We start from the raw sequence: 20,102 nt of genomic DNA, 5'->3' as shown, positions 1-20,102 counted from the left end.
TGCTACCATGTTCCAGGGCATATCATAATGGCAGCATCCTCAGCAGACTCACTGAGGGATTTAATGGATAATACAGGGCAGGGTTTCTCAACCTCGGCACTACTGACATTTGGGCAGGATAGTTCTTAGCTGTGGGGGGCTATCCTGTGTATTGCAGGATGTTTAACAGCATCCCTGGCCCCTACCACTAGATGCCAGTAGCATCCCTTCCCCCAGAGATGACAACCAAAAATGTCTCCAGACTACTGTCATATGTCCCCTGGGGAGCAAAACTGCCACCTCCTACCCTCCACCTGGCCCCACTTAGTAGTGCTGATACAGAGGTACAGTCTGCTGCTCTAACAAGGAGGTTAGAGCAAACAGAGGACAAGGCCACACCCTCCTTCCCCTTCCCTCACTCCTCAACATGGGCTCCCTTCTCTCCTCTGCCCAGGATGCTCAGGTCTCCCTGTGAAATGCAGGCAATTGAGGTGTGGAACAGAGACTTCCTCCCTAGAAAATGTTGGTTCTCCAATCCTCAACTGTATGTGCACTGACAGATTAACCAGCTTTTGAATCTTTCTTGTACATCCAAATAAAAGTTTTAGATTGGATGTGGTGGCTCATGCCTGTAATACCAGCACTGTGCAGGGCTGAAGTGGGAGGATGGCTTGAGGACAGGAGTTTAAAACCTGCCTGGGCAACACAGCAAGACTCTGTCTCTCTAAAAAAAAAAAATTAGGCCAGATGTGGTGGCTCATGCCTGTAATCCCAGCACTTCAGGAGGCCGAGGTGGGCAGATCACCTGAGGTCGGGTGTTGGAGACCAGTCTGACCAACATGGAGAAACCACTTCTCTACTAAAAATACAAAATTAGCCAGGCGTGGTGGCGCATGCCTGTAATTCCAGCTACTCAGGAGGCTGAGGTGGGAGAATAGCTTGAACCTGGGAGGCGGAGGTTGCGGTGAGCCGAGATCGCGCCATTGCACTCCAGTCTGGGCAACAACAGCAAAATTCCATCTCAAAAAAATAAAAGTTTAAAAATTAGCCAGGCTTGGTGGCATGCACCTGTAGTCCTAGCTACTCAGGAGGCTGAGGCAGAAGGATCACTTGAGCCCAGGAGGTTGAGGTTGCAGTGAGCCGTGATCACTAAAGCCAGGAGTGTGAAGTCACAGTGAGCTATGATCACATCTCTATGTTCCAGCCTGGGCGACAGAGTGAGACTATGTCTCTAAAATATAAATAAGTAAATAGAAGTTTTACTAAATCCTCTTGACAGAAGGGTTCAAGAAACACGTATATATTTACTTAGGGACTAGTCAAGATTCGAAGTGAGAAATGGTACTTGACCTCTTAACACAAAGCTGGCAGCAATTCTCAGTAGTTACCAATCATCACAAACTTCTTCAAAATTATCTAGAAATCACCTCAATAGTTGCTAAGGAACTCAAAAAAATATTTGCCTTACTTTTCCACCTGAGGCTGGTATGTCCTTTTTTGAAAGAACAAATGGGCTTCTCTTATCACACTAAACACCTGAGATTTCATAGTCTAACGTGTCACTCCACTTCAGTGGAGAGTATATTCGAGGAATAGCAGAAATCGTACAGGAGTTGATGGCGGCACCACTCACTTTATGATGGAGAAGAGTACAGAGACATACGGACTGTGTGCAGCCCGACCAGGGTGTGCCCACTGCGTGCCCTGCCCTGCCTTCCTTTAATGTCTCGGTGCTGGAACTCCTAGCACTCCCGTTGGTTTAAGGCCCTCCAACAGGCTTGCAATATGTTTTTAAAGGAATAATATAGCAATTAAATCCACATATAAAATTACAAGCAGAACCCTGTTCCCAAATCGGCACTGTGAGTTGAGCAGATTTGAGAACTCAGATCTGACCCCGTACAATGTTTGCTGTGAGCAGGAGCCCAGGACGAAACTCAGGAGACTTGGACTCAAGTTCTGGATTTGTGTCGGATTAGTGTGTGACTAACTAGTTCTATTCAAACCAGGTAAGTTGTTTGACATCCCTGGACGTCAGCTTTATTTGTATAAAATGCCGGTGTTAGAGTCTATGAGGACTGAAGTTCTCCTGGGGGAGAGAGGGCGAGTAGAGTTGGTTATAAACTCGTGAGACTAGAGTGAGCACAACGGAAGTGCCCGAGCCCGTAGTCCTTCAGGCAGGGAATGGGTGGGGGCCAGGTGGTGACAGTGGGGAAGGGACAGCAGGCACTGGAGGTAGTGCTGGAGGTTCAAGGACTGGGCAGGGAGGAACCCTTGCAAGAGCCCTTGGGGCAATGGCAGGGAAACAGCCTGAGAGCTGGTCGTAGTCCACTCAGTCGGCTCTAACAGAACACCACAGACTGTGGCATATGAACAACAGACATTTACTCCGCACAGCTCTGGAGGCTGGAAGTCCACGAGAAGGTGCTGGCAGAGTCAGCGTCCCCGCACCACATCCTCACATGGCGGAAGGTGCAAGGCAGTCTCCGAGGCCTCTTTCATAAGGGCACTGCAAGGAAAAACCAACTCCAACTGCATTTTTCCTTTGCTCTCACACCACAACAATCAATACCAAAGACTTCTGTGACCAAATGTGTGGAGGTTTTCTCCCCAAACCCCAAGCTAGTGCTGGGTGTCCTCTAATTCAATTCCAGTGTTCTCCATTTGAAGACAGTGTCAGATCCCACAGGCAGATGGTTCAGTCCACAAGACTGCCCCGCTACAAGACACTAGTTGCAAGTCTAGGCCTCCAGAACTTATGATCAACCAGCTTCAGGTCAGGGTTCCCACAGCCCCCTCTTTGAGTTTGATTAATTCATTACCACAGCTCACAGAACTCAGGGAAACTCTTACTTGCATTTACCAGTTTATTATAAAAAGTCTGACGATGTAATCCCAGCACTTTGGGAGGACGAGGCAGGTGGATCACCTGAGGTCCGGAGTTTTAGACCAGTCTAACCAACACAGTGAAACCCTGTCTCTACTAAAAAAAAAAAAAAAAAAAAAAAAATACACAAATTAGCTGGGTGTGGTGATGGGCACCTGTAATTCCAGCTACCCGGGATTACAGAAGAATCGCTGGAACCCAGGAGGCAGAGTTTGCAGTGAGCCAAGATCATACTGATGCACTCCAGCCTGGGTGACAGAGCAAGACTCCATCTCAAAAAATAAAAATAAAAAAGTGTGACTAAGGGCCAGGCATGGTGGCTCACGCCTGTAATCCCAGCACTCTGGGAAGCCGAGGCGGGCAGATCACTTGATGTCAGGAGTTCGAGACCAGTCTGGGCAACATGGTGAAACCCTGTCTCTACTAAAAATACAAAAATTAGCCGAGCGTGGTGGTACATGCCTGTGGTCCCAGCTACTCAGGAGTCTGAGGCACAAGAATCATTTGAACCCAGGAGGTTGCAGTGAGCCTAGATCGTGCCACTGCACTCTAACCTGGGCAACAGAGTGAGGCTCCATCTCAAAAAAGAAAAAAAAAAGTAATCAAAAGTCTGACTAAGGATACAGATGAAGAGACGCACAATGCAGGCGCCTGTAATCCCAGCTACTCAGAAGAATAGGGCAGGAGAATCACTGGAACCTGGAAGGCAGAGGTTGTTGCAGTGCGCTGAGATTGCACCACTGCACTCCAGCCTGGGCAACAGAGAGAGACTCTGTTTCAAAAAAAAAAAAAAAAAAAGGTTGACTAAGGATACAGATGAAGAGATGCACAAGGCAAGGTATGGGGGAAGGGGTGCAGAGCTTCCATGACCTCGCTGGGTGTGTCACCCTCTGGGAACCTCCTTGAACACGGTCATTAGGACTTTTATGGAGGCTTCGGTGGATAGGCATGACTGAAGACAACTGCGTTGAAATGTGATTGGACAAAAGGGGTGTGATCTAATACTAACAGACTGAGGGGGACACCCAGCAAGGCCCACCTGTTTAGATTCTTCTTGGCCTTTTCTGTGTAGCATTTCTTCTTTCGTGGCATGGGGCAAGACTCTCTTTGGAATGAGGGTCTTATGACCCATAACCAGATGACAGTACTGCCTTGGGCAGGTGAAAGGAGGGTAGGAAAAGGTCAGAGAGATTTTGTTTCCTGAGGTCTGCTTCTGAGGCCTAAAGTGCCCCAACATTACAATAAAACACTACAAGGGCTGTGTGAGTTACGAGCCAGGAACCATGGAAGAAAACCTGTGTGTGTGTGTGTGTGTGTGTATCACAATAATCATAATACCACAGGCATTAATACCATGCATGAAGGTGAAACCCTCATGATCTAATCACCCCCCAAAAGTCCCACTTTGTAATACCATCACCTTGGTGATTAGGTTTCAACAAATGAATTTTGGGGGACATAAATATTCAAACCATAGCAGGATATTCTATGAGTTTAGGTCATTCATAAATGTGGAATAGTTTATATCACTTCACTGCAATGCTAGAAAATCAGATCACATCAAAACATTAGAAAAGACCCTGAGAAGTCCACAAGAGTCCATAGATTAGCTAGCTCTCTTCTTTCAGGCAGGGAAACCTTTAAATTCTAAAATGGACCAAGAAGCTACATAATATCATTAAAAAAAGAATTCCTGGCTGGGCATAGTGGCTCACACCTGTAATCCCAGCACTTTGGGAGGCTGAGGTGGGTGGATCACTTGAGGTCGGGAGTTTGAGACCAGTTTGGCCAGCAGGGTGAAACCCCATCTCTACTAAAACTACAAAAAAAAAAAAAAAAAATTAGCTGGGCATGGTGGCAGGTGCCTGTAATCCCAGCTACTTGGAAGAATGAGGCAGGAGAAGCACTGGAACCCTGGAGGCAGAGGTGGCAGCAAGCTGAGATCGTGCCATTGCACTCCAGCCTGGGTGACAGAGGCTCTGTCTCAAAAAAAAAAAAAAAAAAAAAATTCCTAATGGAAATCATTGTGATTCTTATCAGCAAGTAACAGAGTCTATGTGTTTGTGTATGTACACATACATATTCAACATATTCTACAGTTCTAATTGATATATTAAATTGTAAAACTGTTTAGTTACATGCTTTAAAAACTTTAATTACACTTGGGTAAGATGTACAATTTTTAAAAATGAGTAACAAGGCACACCCTCCTGATCTGTGCCCTGAGTGTTTCACTCCCCAGTGTGTACTATTTACACACAGCAGTGTCCAGTGCACTCAAATCAACCTCATGTTCTTCGCTGTAGTAAGCTGAATGAACATGACTCTTGAATCACCTTATATATGCTTGATAACATTTCAGGATTCAGAACAGCAGAGAAGAAAGCTTTAAAGGGAGACGTGCTGGGCTCATTCACATCAAACTGTGGGGGAAACTTGGTTTATGTCCCATAACTACTAGAATTCCTACACTTGGCCAGCTTATTTTAAAAGACCATTTCTCAACTACTCTAGCTGTTCTGTCTAGTTCTAAATAAAAAGCTAGGTAGCTGGGTACTGAAAGGCAAATATGAATCTGTCAGCGGCTCGTTATCATCTGCAGCAGTGGTTCTCAGTGTGATTCCTGCACAGGCAGCACAAGCATCATCAGGGAACCAGTCGGTAATGCAAACTCTGGGGCGCACTCGAGATGGACAGAATCAGAAGCTTTTGGTAGGGCTGGGGGTTAGCAATCTGCGTTTTAACAAGCTCTCCAGTGAGGCTGATGCCACCACAGCTTGAGAACCACTGCTCTACAGGATTACGCCCAGACTTTCAAGGATAACTCTGAGGCCGTTTAGGCCTTGTCTATTAATCTCATCTCTCCATTGCATACCAAGCACGAGCACATGATCTCACCTGACATATCTACATGCACAAGGCTGCTTCGTGCCTCTCTTTTTCTATGTACATGTGCTGCCATCCACCCATATCCCCTGAGAAGCCCAGAGGGAATGAGAGCCTCTCGCCTTTATGACTCAACTCAGTGTTCCTCTGAAAAAGAAGCCCTTCTTGACCTCTGCTCCAGGTAGGGCAGACCACTCCACATATCTATGCCACTGCTATATCCTGAACATGCAATTCTCATTGCATTTATCAAGCTGCATTGTCGTTTTGTATGTGTGTTGACCATCATCTTAGTGCACTGCTGTACCTAATACACAATGGCACCCAAAAAAGGTTGAGTAACTGAAAACCCACTTCTGGTTAATAAGATATCCTCCAGAGTACATTCTCTACTGCCATAAGGGGTCCTAACAGAACTCAAGAGCTCTTGTTTATCCAGGATCCAGGGAGGTGGGGCCGTGAACAATGAAGAAAGAGACATTAGATATAAACTGTAATGAATAAGGAGGAGTTATCTAGACAGAATGATATCGAGAGTAGGGTAGCACTTCAAGAAGAAGAAATAGAATGTGCAAAAAATACAAGGTACGAGGAATCAGGGTGAGTTCAGGAAATAGAAAAGTTAATGTGGCTGGAATGCAGAGAGACAGGGTGGAAGGGCAGGAGATAAAGCTGAAAATAGAGCCAGGGACCAGAGGAAGCAAGACCTTGTAGATCACGTCAAGGAGTCTTCATTATAAGGAAAATGGGAAGACAATGATGAGTTTTAAACATGAAGGTGACATGATAAACTATGTATTTTTTTTAAAAAAATCACTATGACTTCAGTATGAAAAATATATTACTTTTTCATAGACAGAAATTATGCTAGGAGGCCAATTAAGAAGTTACTATAGGCCAGGTGTGGTGACTCACACTTGTAATCCAAAAACTTTGGGAGGCCGAGGCAGGTGAGTCACCTGAGGTTAGGAGTTTGAGACCAGCCTGGCCAACATGGCGAACCCTCATCTCTACTAAAAACAGAAAAATTAGCCAGGTGTGGTAGTACCTGCCTATAATCTCAGCTAGTTAAAGAGGCTGAGGCAGGAGAATTGCTTGAACCCGGGAGGCGGAGGTTGCAGTGAGCCGAGATTGCACCATTGCACTCTAGCTTGGGTGACAGAGTAAGACTCAGTCTCAAAAAAAAAAAAAAAAAGGAGTTACCATAATAGTTCAAGAGGGTGACTGGTGGTAGAGGATGGTGATGCACGGAAAGGGAACAGAGTTGAGCTATATGTAGATGGTCCATCTGCATAATAATGGACCGGATCAAGTATACAAGGGAGAAGGAATCAAGAAGGTGGACTCAGGTTTGTGACTTGTATGAATAGATGGTGTTATGGACTGAATGTGTTCCTCTAAAATTCATCTGCTGAAATGTTAACTTCCAATAAGACAGTATTAGGAGGTAGGGACTTTGAAACACTTAGATGAGATGATGAAGGTAGAAGCCCTGTGATGGAATTAGGGGCCTTATGCAAAGAGAAAGAGACTAGAATTCTCCTTCTCCTCCCTCCACCCTACCATATGAGGATATAGCAAGGAGGCCATCTGCAAACCAGCAAGAGGGCCCTCATCAGACACCAAATCTGCCAGTACCTTGATCTTGGACCTCCCAGCCTCTAGCCTGTAAGAAATAAACGTTGTTTAAGCCACCCAGTCGGTGGCATTATGTGACAGCAGCCTGAACTGACTAAGACAGATGATGATGCCATTCACTGAGGCAAGAAATTGCAGAAGGTGCCCAGCTCTGTGAGGCTTTATGTGGATATTTTCATTTGCAGCCACTTTTGAGATATCCAAACAAAACTGTTGAGATGGCAGAGGTTAAACAGAAAGGTACAGGATCTCTACAGACAGAGGTTAAGCAGAAAGGTACAGGATCTCTACAGAGAGAGGTTAAGCAGAAAGGTACAGGATCTCTACAGACAGAGGTTAAGCAGAAAGGTACAGGATCTCTACAGACAGAGGTTAAGCAGAAAGGTACAGGATCTCTACAGACAGAAATTTGGAGTCTTCAGCATACAGATAAGGGAAAGGATTAGAGCAGGGCAGTGCTACCCAACATAACCTCTGCAATGATGGAAATATTCATAACTCACTATCCAATATCGTAGCCACACGTGGTTACTGAGTACTTAAAAGGTGGTTGATGTAACTGGGGAACCGAATTTATATTTACTTTTAATTAATTTAAATTTAAATAGTAACATGTAGCCCACGGCAATTATATTAGGCAGCACAGGTATAAAATAATTAGGTATAAAAGAGGAAAAAACCCTGAAGAACTCCAACATTTAAAAGCTGAATGGAGTAAAGAAAATAAGCAGAAAAACAAACCGACAAAGAACTAGAAGAAGACAGGGAGCGTTAGCCCAGGCAAGTGGAATTTCAAGAAGACTGAGTAGTCGACAATATCAGATGCTGCAGAAAGGTCAAAGAAGATGAACACTGAAAAAAGTTCATTGAAATTAGCCAGTTAGACTCACTAAGCTCCCCAAATTCTATGACCAACAGGCAGCTGATGTAATCAGTGGGTAAATTTTAGGCCTCAGTCAAAACATGTGGCCAGGTTTGAATGATAAAATAAGGACAGGGAAAAGAAAATTTTATGAGCAAACTAAAACTCCAGAGACTAATTGTTTCAAACTGTTTAGTACTTGTTAAGTTTTCTGTAAAAAGCTTTCCCTCTAATTACACCTAAAGTAATTTTGTTGCCCATAGGACAAAGACCTGACTTCGCTGGTCTCAAAAAAAAAAACTTTTTTTTTAGTTCTATGATTTCATTTATTTTCCCCAGAATTGTATAAAATTAAACTAGCTGAGGCACCAAAGATTTTTAAAATCATACTTAATTTCTTTAAAAGACTGAAATTCCAAAAGAAAAAGGCCATCAAGAAAAAAAATCAAATAAAAATGTCTTCCTTGTTAAGGAGAGTAATGTTTCTCTCTCTAAGACAAACCAATCTACTGTGAACCTAAAACGTACAGTTTTGGGTGGATTTTCTGGAGTGTGCTGAAGCCTCAAAAGCCTTATTTTGAACTGTCCTAAATATACAAAGTAAAGAGCTCTACAGTTTGTCTTACGTCATCCTGAAAAAAAGGCATTACAGAGTTAGCTGGTGGTGTGGTTTGAATGTTTGCATTCCCTCCAAAATTCATGTTGAAACTCACTCCCTACAGAATTATCAGGTGGGGCCTATAGGAGAAGATGAAGCCAGGATGAAATGAAATTGGTGCCTTATAAAACGGCTGAGAGAACTAGCTAGGCCCTTATGTCCCTCCATCATGCGAGGACACAGCAAGCATTTGTCCCCTCCAGGAGATGCAACAAGAAGGTGCCATTTTGGAAGTGGAACGCAGCCCTCACCAGCCACTGAATGCCACGGCCTTGATCCTGGATTCCCAAACTCCAGATAAGTAAGAAATAAATTTATCTTCTTTATAACAAATACCCAGTTTGTAGTATTTTGTTATAGCAGCAGGAATGGAGTGAGACAGTGGTTAATCCCTTAAGGTTTCAGAGGGTACACAATCAGGTAATGTCTCCCAATCTGTTACATGGCATTTTTTCTTTAAATCCTCAAAGTATTTTCACAATTGCATATCATCTCTTACATCACAATATCAATTACGGTTCAAAAAGACTTGTCAGGCCAGGTGTGGTGGCTCAGATTAATTACAGCACTTTGAGAGGCTGAGGTGGGCAGATCGACTGAGCCCACGGGTTTGAGACCAGCCTGAGCAATGTGGTGAAACCCATCTCTACAAAAATACAAAAACTAGCTGGACGCGGTGGTGTGCACCTGTCATCCCAGCTACCCGGGAAGCGATCGCTTGAATCCGGGAGGTCAAGGCTGCAGTGAGCTGTGATTGCACCAATGCACTTCAGTGTGGTGACAAAGCCAGACCCTGTCTCCAAAAAAAAAAGACTCACCAGAAACATCTTTATGTGGAAAAAAACCATATTTATATTGTGTGTGTATTAATATACACTACATTCACAAATAGAGATCCCATCTCTAGGTAGAATACTAAACATTCCTAGGATCGTCCATCTGTTCATTCTTCTTTTAAACTTCCTCAGTTTCCCACTTGTAAAAAAGAATGCAGCAATAAGGAGAAAGAACATTGGAAACAAAATTACTTACGACTAACTTTTCTCTGGTTCTTTGTCTGATTTTCACTAGATCACACTACCTCCAAAATGCAAAGATCTTCAAAAACAACTCAATAATTATATTTTGGGGAGATTTTTTAATGCTAAAAATTTACCTTTAATGACTTTTATGGGAGGGGCGGAAACACATTCTTATTGAAATAAATTAAAGGGAGGGTCAATCTGAGAAACAATGACATAGCTATTTTTAATGCAGCTGTCTAGAAGCATTCTATAAATTAGACTTTTATTTGCCAGCCATACATCAAAACTCCAAAGATCACAGAAATACAAGACTGACTTCCCGTAACATCCAATAAGTTACTCATACTGAGTTAAAAGAAAAACGACAAGGAGGAATGCTAAATTTGTTCTTATTTTTCCTTAGAAAAAGTATCTGCACTTAAATTATAACTTATTTAAAATTGAAAGCACCTACATATGAATTTTAATGGGGAGACAACAGATGGTGTAATGAATTAGCGGAAGTCACTTCAGATTGTTAATACATTGTTCTGCTCTAATAATGCAGCAGCATCAGCTTTACTGATACTTGACCTGGAAAGAGCAGAAACAGAAGACCTGGAAAGAGCAGAAACAGAAGACTATTAACTACTGTCTCTATAATGGTAACTTCCAAATATTTCTCTTCACGGTTGTTCTCTCTCCACAGCATGAATCCCAGCTTAGAAATGCCAAATGAGGACTTTCCTATGCCCCTCTTGCCCCAAATCCAGGATGTCCGAGACCAAACCCCTACGTAACCCCTGACTCTTTCAATATCTTCACTGAGAACCCTTTATGATTATCTAGAGCACTCAATCTAAAGAGGAAAAACATTGAGTCCTGGAGAAATAAAATGACTTGTGCAGATTCCATCAGGAAGCTAGCAGCACAAGTGAACTTGAACCAAGCCCCCAAATTCCTGTGCTAAGGCTTTTTCTTTTATACCCCAAACTTGATCTCATCAACCTGCAGGAATGGGACACATTGACTAGAAGGGATGACCTCGCTGAGCAAAGTGTTTTGAGCTGCATTTATGCGTGCTTGATGCTTACTCCTTTTGATCAAAGTGATTTAGACTAACTGACCGCTGTTCCCTCCTCTGTAAAGTCAGCAGATCGCACTGGCACTATCATTGTCTTGGATCCTTTGTTCCATCTTCCGCGAGTCGCTAAGCATGCTGTTGTCCTTCATGATCTTCCTTATCAATCCCTTCCTTTTCACTAGCATTATCCAGGTCCTAGATTTCAATACCTTATTCCTACTTGGTGCATCAGCCTCCTAGTTGGAATACTCCAAAGATATTTTTTAAAGGCTTCATCATTTGTCTATTTTTTCATTTTCTGTTTATAAACAATTGTGTTTTACATTGTTTTTCTAACTCTGTTAGTGCTGCAATCCCTCATGGCACTATTTTGAAATGTTTTCATTACTATAAAATTATGAATATGGGCCAGACGCAGTGGCTCATGTCTGTAATCCCAGCACTTTGGGAGGCCAAGGCAGGTGGATCACGAGGTCAGAAGATCGAGACTATCCTGGCTAACACAACAAAACCCCGTCTCTACTAAAAATTAAAAAAAAAAAAAAATTAGCCAGCCGTAGTGGCGGGCGCCTGTAGTCCCAGCTACTGGGGAGGCTGACGCAGGAGAACAGTATGAACCCGGGAGGTGGAGCTTGCAGTGAGCCGAGATCGCGCCACTGCACTCCAGCCTGGGCTACAGAGTGAGACTCTGTCTCAAAAAATAAATAAATAAAAATATAATGTAAATATTACATCAAAACATCTTAGCAACATACACTGGAAAGTGACCTGCTTTCTGTCTATAGATGTGCCTATTCTGGACATTTCATATAAATGAAATCATGCAATATGTGCCCTATTGCTTCTGGTTTCTTTCACTTGGCATAAGGTTTTCAAAGTTTATTCCTTTTTATTGTTGAATAATACTCCATTGTCTAGATATACCACATTTTGTTTATCCATTATTGATGGTGACTTGGTTGTTTCCAATTTTTGTCTATTATAAATTATGCTACTATAAACATTCCAGTTTTTTGTGGAGATTCAAATTCATTTCTCTTGGGTATACACCTAGGAGTAGAAATGCTAGGTCACACGGTAATTCTATGTTTAAAATTTTGAGGAACTGCCAAATTGTCTTCTATTTTCCATTTCCAACAGCAATGTGAAAGCTTTCCAATTTCTCCATATCCTCACCAACAGTTCTTATCTCTTTCATTTTAGCTACCCTAGAAGGTATGAAGTGATGTCTTGTGTTAGTTTCAACTGGGTTATCGCTCTTTTGATTACTGAGTTATAAGAGTTCTTTACATATTATAGATACAACCTCTTTATCAGATACATGATTTGCAAATATTTTTCCTCCATTCTGTGAGTTGTCCTTTCATTTTCTTGATAATGTCCCTTGACAAACATAAGTTTTTCATTTATTTCTTATTTTTGAGATGGGGTCTGGCTGTGTCACCCAGGCTGGAGTACAGTGGGATGATCACAGCTCATTGTAGCCTTGACCTCCTGGGCTCAAGCAATCCTCCCAGCTCAACCTCCCCAGCAAGTGGGCCTACAGGTGTGCACCACCATGCCTGGATAATTTTTTAAAATTTTTTTGTAGAGACAAGGTCTTGCTGTGTTGCCCAGGCTGGCCTCAAAACTCCTGTCCATGTCCGGGCACGGTGGCTCACGCCTGTAATCCCAGCATTTTGGGAGGTGGAGGTAGGAGGATCACCTGAGGTCGGGAGTTCAAAACCAGCCTGGCCAGCATGGTGAAACCTCACCTCTACTACAAATACAAAAAAATTAGCCGGGCATGGTGGTGGGTGCCTGTAATCCCAGCTACTTGGGAGGCTGAGGCAGGAGAATCGCTTGAACCTGGGAGGTGGAGATTGCAGTGAGCCGAGACTGCGTCATTGTACTCCAGCCTGGGTGACAAGAGCGCAACTCTGTCTGAAACAAACAAACAAACTGCTGTCCTCTAGTAGTCCTCCCTCCTTGGTCCCCACAAAGTGCTGGGATTATAGAAGAGTCACTACACTCAGCCAAGTTCTTCATTTTTAAAGAAGTCCAATTTACTTTTTTCCCCTCGTCACTGTGCTTCCCTTCTTTCTTACTGGACCGGCACCATTTGCCAGAGCACTGACTCCATGGAACCTGTCTTGTTCTGGACACGGAGGCACGTGGTGGCTGGAATTACCTATACAGTTCCTCCATGGAACCTGTCTTGTCCTGGACACAGAGGCACACGGTGGCTGGAATTACCTATACAGTTCCTCCATGGAACCTGTCTTGTTCTGGACACGGAGGCACGTGGTGGCTGGAATTACCTACACTGTTCTAGCTAGTCTACTTTTTGCCAAAGCGTGTTTTCCTAACTTTGAACCCTATTATAGTCATAAAAGGGACTAATGTAGAAAAAGCTAAATACTGATACCAGAATTAACCCAAAAGGAGAAAAGGCAGAAATTCTTAATGTGGTCAGAAAGCTTGCTAAAAAGAAATATTTCCAGCATTTTCACACACAAAAAAGGGAACTAAATGCTATACTTGAACTTGCCAGTTAAAATGCAGTGGGTTGAATTGTGCTCCCAAAAAGATATGTTGAAATCCTAACCCCAACATACCTACTAAAGCGATCTTATTCGGAAATGGGGTCTTTGCCGATGTGATCAAGTTAAGATAAAGTCATGCTTAATCAGGGTGGGCCCCGATCCAATATGACTAGCACCCCTTTTAAGAAAAGAGAGACGCAAAACCAGAGAAAAATATCACGTGACGACTGAGGCAGGGATTGCAGTGATACACCTCCAGGCCGGGGAACACCAAGGATTGCCAGCAACATGGAAAGCTAACACACAGACACGGAAGACTCCCGCGGCGCGCTCAGAAGCAGCGTGGCCCTGCCACAGCCTTGGTTTTAGACTTCTTGCCTCCAAAACGGTGAGAGAATACATTTTTGTTGTTTGTGCCAGACAGTTTGTGGTACTTTGCCATGGCAGCTCTAGGAATTGAGACAGAAGAATCTTTTAAATATTGTATGATTCTACTTACACGAGGTACACAGACTTGTCAAATTCAGAGAAACAGAAAGTAGAATGGTGGTTGCCATGGGCTGAGGGGAGCGGGGAAGGCGGAGTTATTGTTTAACGGGTATGAAGTTTCAGTTTGGGAAGATGAAAAGTTCTGGAGATGGGTGGTAATGATGGCTACAGAACAGTATGGAAGTAATTAATGCCACAGAACTGTACACTTAAAAATGGTCAATTTTGTTAGGTTTATTTCGCCATAATTAACCCTCTTCTCCCCAAAAGAAAAACGTTTTTTCTAAGGAATGTGAGCTCCTTTAAATGACCAGGGCCAGAAAGGCATTTAGAATGTAACAGAGGTCATGTCACACTTCCCCATGAGCTAAATAATTACTTCTTGAAGCCACTTCTATTCAGGCTCTCGACTAACGCCAGGCAGTCATAAAATGTCATACACATTACAGTTTAACTATGTACAGCCAAGCACTAACCAATGTTGTTTCTGTAAACCCATGAGAATTCCTGACAACATTTGTAATTGCCCCCTTTCCTGATTTGTGTTTTCTCTTTAAAAACGTGAGCCTCTCTTTTGTTCTATGCAGCACTCAAGGCAACCTGGCAGTGTGTCCCTGTCTGTAGTCCTCAACTTCTGAACTTGAATACAATCTCTTTAAACTAGATTCTGACCTTTTTGATCATTTTGGGCAGAGAGAAACTAATACTTACAATAAACCAAATGCTTCAGTTATAATTAAAATTCAACCAGAATATACCATATTAAGACTAAATTCTTGCCAGTTACTTTGTCCTTATATATAAACATGTACACACATTCTCATGCTAAAATTTTGTATTAAGCACAAAGCAAGTAAGAGTTTATCTAAGCAGTTTAACTGTGCAAAAAGCAGGAAGATTAAAGTCACTGCAGCATTATACTATGCGGACACAGAGGCCGGAGGTGACAATCACTGCTAACCAGTAACCTCAGAGAAGCAATGAAACCAGTATTCAATGTTTTCTGTCCCAGGCAAAATGGCTCCAAGGCCCCAAGAGTGCTCAGTTTGTTTGTCTTTTCCTCAGTGCTTAAATCACAGAAGGAAGCCGGGATACCCAAAAGAGTTGCAAGGACAGCTTAAACGGAAAACACAGACACGAAAGAATCAAGCATCACTGAGAATGTCTATAACATAACTGTTACGGGCTGAATCGTGTCCTTCCCGCACTCCCAAAATAAATTCAGATGCTGAAGTACTAACGTCAAGTACCTTAGGATGTGACCTTAGTTGGAGACAGAGTCTGCCAAGTCAATCAAGTTAAAATGCAGTCATTAGGTGGGCCCCAATGCAATATGACTGGTATCCTTGTAAGAACAGAAAATGTAGACATGAAGGAAAGACAGGTACAAAAGGACAATGTGAAGACACAGGGAGAAGATGGCCATCTGCAGACAGGGAGAGGCCTGGAGCAGGTCCTTCCTCACTGCTCTCAGAAGGAACTACCTTGCTGACACCTTGGTCTTGGGATTCCAGCCTCCAAAACTGTGAGAAAATTAATTTCTGTTGTTAAAACCACCCAGCTTGCACTTTTTAATGGCAGCCCTAGCGAACTAATGGAACAAAATAAGAAAGGTATTTTGCTGACTGAACTCAAAGAGGGGCACTAAAGAAGATTACAGTGGCAAGAGGGCATGCCTCTGCAGTGTTCTCTTTCAAACAGTTACCCATCTATCTGGAAGTGAAGCATCTTCTCTGCAAGAACAATGATAAAAAGGAGAGGAACAGAGTCCACGCTCTTGTAGCAATTCATCAGATCAAGTCTCCTTAGCTCAAAAGCCCATTTAAAGACGTCCTCATTCAGAGTAAAATCCCAAGTCCCCGCAGTACCAGTCAGGCCCTTGTGACTGGGTTCCCTGCCGCCTCTCTGAGCTCGTGTTTGGCTTCTCTCCCTTTCTTCAGCCCCATCAGTTTCCATAAACCCTGCAAGTTTCTGCATCAGGATTTGGCACCTGCCCTTCTCCAGATACCCCAAGGCTTCCAAATCACTGCTCAAAGCCCACCATCTGAGTGAGGTCTCCCCCAACTCACTAACTGAATGCAGAATTAGCCTCCCCTGCAGCAGAACCAGCGCTCCCTACCAGGGCTCCCCACATCCCAGCTTTGTTTTTCTCCAAGGAACCTGTGACCGTCTGAAATCATCACATATTTTCTGGTGATTGTCTAACTTCCTCCCAGCCTAGTTTGGGGAATCAGAATGCAGAGGTTTAGCTTTGTTTACTAGCGTATCTTTACCACTCAGTAGGTGCTCAGTAAACACTGCTGAATGGACATACTTGCACAGGCTTCCTTACAGGCTGAGCTGAGGAATCAGTGCCTCTTCATAGTCTATACCTGTATTTGCTTTCTACTTGCTCCTACCTTCTGTCAGGCTCAGGGAGCGAGTCCAGGTCCAAGTCCCCAGCCCGAGCTTCCTTTGCTTCTGTGTGCTGATGAGAAACCTGAAAGCATGCTTTAATGTCTTTGGCCCAACTCCTCCCTGTTCTTTTAGCACTCTACTTCCTCTCCTTGGCAGAGACTGGAGCAGGCCTGGAGGTTTTTGTGGAATGTCTGTTCTTCCAGGTGGAAGCCGTGTTTGCTGCCCCTCAGCTGCAAAGCAAGACCTGCTCTGCACTCTAGATTTTACACATTCTCTACCTTTGTATATGCAAGGGGGAACATTCTAGCATCAGGCAAACTACAAGGGAGTTGAGAGCCATCCTCACACCTTAATCATTCTTCGGTATCCTGCCTAGGAAAGAATCTTACTTCACTGGAAGAGAAACAAACAGGAAGAAAAAGATAGAGCAATACATATATATATGTGTATATATGTGTGTGTGTGTGTGTGTGTGTGTGTATGTGTGTGTATATATATATATGCCACCCTCCCTGCCCCCCAACAAAACTACAACACAAGAGTGGAAAGACAGAAAAAACTATTAGCAATCTGATGCTTAAATAAAGGAAAAAGATTTTATAATTCCTTTAAAAAATGCTTTAAAAAGGAAAATAAAGGAAAAGATTAAGTAAATTATGAAACCTCAACTTATTGGAGTCATTTAAATGACCATCAAGATTATGTTTCAAGATAGAAATATTAAATTTCAATATGTGAAAAAGAATTATGTAATCATGTTTCATTTAAAAACAGAACAGAAACATTACATACTGAATGATTCTAACCTTCTAAAAATTATGACTGCAGCTGAATAAAGTTTATACAGGAATATAGAAGTACAAACAAAAGTTTTTGTTAGGATGAAATTATATTTACTTCTCTAATACTGTAATAGTATTGTTCTAATAAATTGAAATATTTAAATGTGAGCCAGAAAAGCTCCTGTTTGCCAAAGACCCGACAGGAGGGAGAAGCCCGGGGCTCAGGCTGCCCTTTCAGATGCGGAACTGAAGAAAACAAACCCGCTCCTACCTTTGTGCCTCTTCAGTTGGGGAAAACTGCTGATTGTAGTCGCCTGGATTATTTCCACTACAATTTGATACCTGATTTTTAAAAAGAGAAAAGGAAAAAAGATTTAAGAGGAAGAAAATACTTTTTTCAGAAATAACTTTAGACTGTCTTTATACTAAACAAATATCACACGGGAGCTGCATCCTGCCCACGGCTCATTAAAATAATCAACAGGGACTGAGCATCTGCAATAGGCCGGGCCCCACACCACATGCTAGTCACTTCTGAGGCCCTCATGTAATCACCACGAGCCTCCTCACCCCCACTCTGTTCCCTATACCAGAAGCATAACTGCTGTAGAAACTCTGAGGTTATGCTCAGCCTCCCTCTCCTCCATACTCCTAGGTGAGCAGAGCTAGCTGATTCCACTTCTTACATTTGTGCTGTCCAATAAGGTGATCACGAGCTACATGTAGCCATCCAATTAAACTAACAAACGTTTAGTTCCTCACACTAGCCACATTTCAAATGATCCACAGTACCTGTGACTTGTGGACCACGCTGGGCAGTGCGAGTAGAACATTTTCTTCACTGCAGAAAGTTCTACTGGATGGTGCCGTCTTCAATTGTTCTCAAAACTGTCCTCTCCCAGGCAGCCCCACTGCCCCACCTGAGTGCACTGCCTCATTGCTTCTCATTTAGAAGACGGTCCCCAACCCAACAGAATCAAAATATCTGCACCAGGACTCGCATCAATATTTTTAAAGCTCCCCTGGCAATTCTAAGGCACACGGAGAGCTGAGAAGCATGAGATTAGAGCACCAGCTATATATATGTGTGCCTAAGAAGACCTCCAAGTCAGGAAAAATAAATAAAATTCTACATTTTAAGTGCTGAGTACAACCCTGCAGTTGTAGCTATTTTAAGCATAAATTCAATGCTTTTACAAATCCAAATTCTTAAGTGCCCTTTAATGATTACTAAGTATTGCCCTAATCAAACTGGCTTATCCTGAGTGTTTCCTAGCCCTTAATTATATGAATTAATTTCATCTGCTGGTAATAAAATTATTTAACATTAATTCTTACTTTGAACACAAGCCGTGCAGTGTTGTAAGATTTAATGTTATATATGGCTGGCTTTTAAAGCACACAATTTCATATATTCTTTTGCTTTCAACTAAAACCCAGAGGAGAGACAAATTTATCTTAGTCATAGCTACTCATGGACTCCTCACAAATTTGCATCTTATTTTTTCATTAGGGTAATATAAACATCAGTGCTTGACTCTCATGACCTCAGAGCAGGCTGTCAGGATCAGTGTTGGCATGCCAGCCAGAGATGATGGCAGACGCTGCCGGCTGCCTGCCCAACGTCCAGTCTCCCTTCCTTCCTTGCTAAGTGACCTACACTTTTATCAGGGAAAGTGACACACCTAGCTAAAAAGGCTTTCTCCCCAGCAGTCAGAGATGGCCAGGTGATATCATTCTAGCCTTGGAGACAGGCAAAAGTCACTGGGCAGGGATTCCAGGAAAGTGGGCTAAAAGCAGCCTCCACAGAAAAGCCCTTTCCAACTTTAGTCCTCATCTTTCCCTCATTTTTCTGTGTAAAACAAGGATGCAATTGGCTAAAGGCACAGCAGTACCTTACAATCATGAGGGTAAAAGCCACAGGCTAGGCCGGGCACAGTGGCTCACACTTGCAATCCCAACGTTTTAGGAGGCTGAGGCACGAGGATTGCTTGAGGCCAGGAGTTCAAGAGCCTACGCAGTATAGTGAGATCTCATCTCTACAAAAAATTAAAAAGTTGGCTGGGAGTGGTGATGCATGCCGGTAGTCCTAGCTATTCTGGAGGATGAGGCAGAAGGATCCATTGGACCCAAGAGTTCAAAGTCACAGTGAGCTATGATTGTGTCACTGCACTCCAGCCTGGATGACAGAGCAAGACCCTGTTTCTTCAAAAAACAAAACAAACCCCAAAACAGAAAAAGGCCAGGTGTAGTGACTCATGCCTATAATCCTAATACTTAGGGAGGCTGAGGTGGGAGGATTGCTTGAGCCCAGGAGTTTGAGACCAGAATGGGAAACAAAGGGAGATCTTGTCTCTACTAAAAATAAAAAAAAAATTAGCTGGGCGTGGTGGTGCACACCTGTAGTACCAGCTACTCAGGAGCCTGAAGCAGGAGGATCACTTGAGCCTGGGTGGTTGAGGTTGCAGTGAGCTATGATTGTGTTACTGTACTCCAGCCTGGGCAACAGAGCAAGACCCCGTCTCAAAAACACAAAAACAAAAACTACAAGCTAAGGATGATGCAATAAGAAGACAGGAGGAGTTCAGGGTTCCAATGACATAATGAACCATCAAAACAGCCCCCAACTACCAATCTCAGGACATGTGGCGACATGGGGAAAATAAACACCTGCCTCATTTAAGTTGTTGCATGTCAAGTTGTCTTGTGGCCAAATGCCACTCCAACAGATAGAGAGCTTTCTGAGGAAGACTTAATGTGCTTCCACACAGCAATTCCAATTTCAAGAATTTATCATAAGGTAACAGTTTAACAAAAGAAAAAAACAAACATAAAAACCCAAAGCCCAAACTATCATATACATGTTTGTTGTAGAAAGTTCTACAAAGAAACACATGAAAATACTCATGGT

The 20,102-nt window shown here is 43.0% G+C and overlaps 1 protein-coding gene across 6 annotated transcripts in view; it reads right to left on the bottom strand.

Moving 5' to 3' along the window:
- Positions 1-20,102, bottom strand: part of SNX25 (sorting nexin 25) — a 146,322-nt gene that overhangs the window by 56,395 nt on the left and 69,825 nt on the right. For all 6 annotated transcript variants that reach the window (XR_013417426.1, XR_013417427.1, XM_015139609.3 and 3 more), the window contains exon 6: positions 17,463-17,533. Coding sequence is in view for 4 of the 6 variants with exons in the window: in XM_015139609.3 (XP_014995095.3) it covers positions 17,463-17,533 (71 nt within the window). In the remaining 2 variants the exon portion in view is untranslated. The remainder of the gene's footprint in view (positions 1-17,462; positions 17,534-20,102) is intronic.

The sequence above is a fragment of the Macaca mulatta genome, chromosome 5, assembly GCF_049350105.2.
Source record: "Macaca mulatta isolate MMU2019108-1 chromosome 5, T2T-MMU8v2.0, whole genome shotgun sequence".
NCBI lineage: Eukaryota > Metazoa > Chordata > Mammalia > Primates > Cercopithecidae > Macaca > Macaca mulatta.
This window is presented reverse-complemented; position numbering and strand designations above follow the sequence as displayed.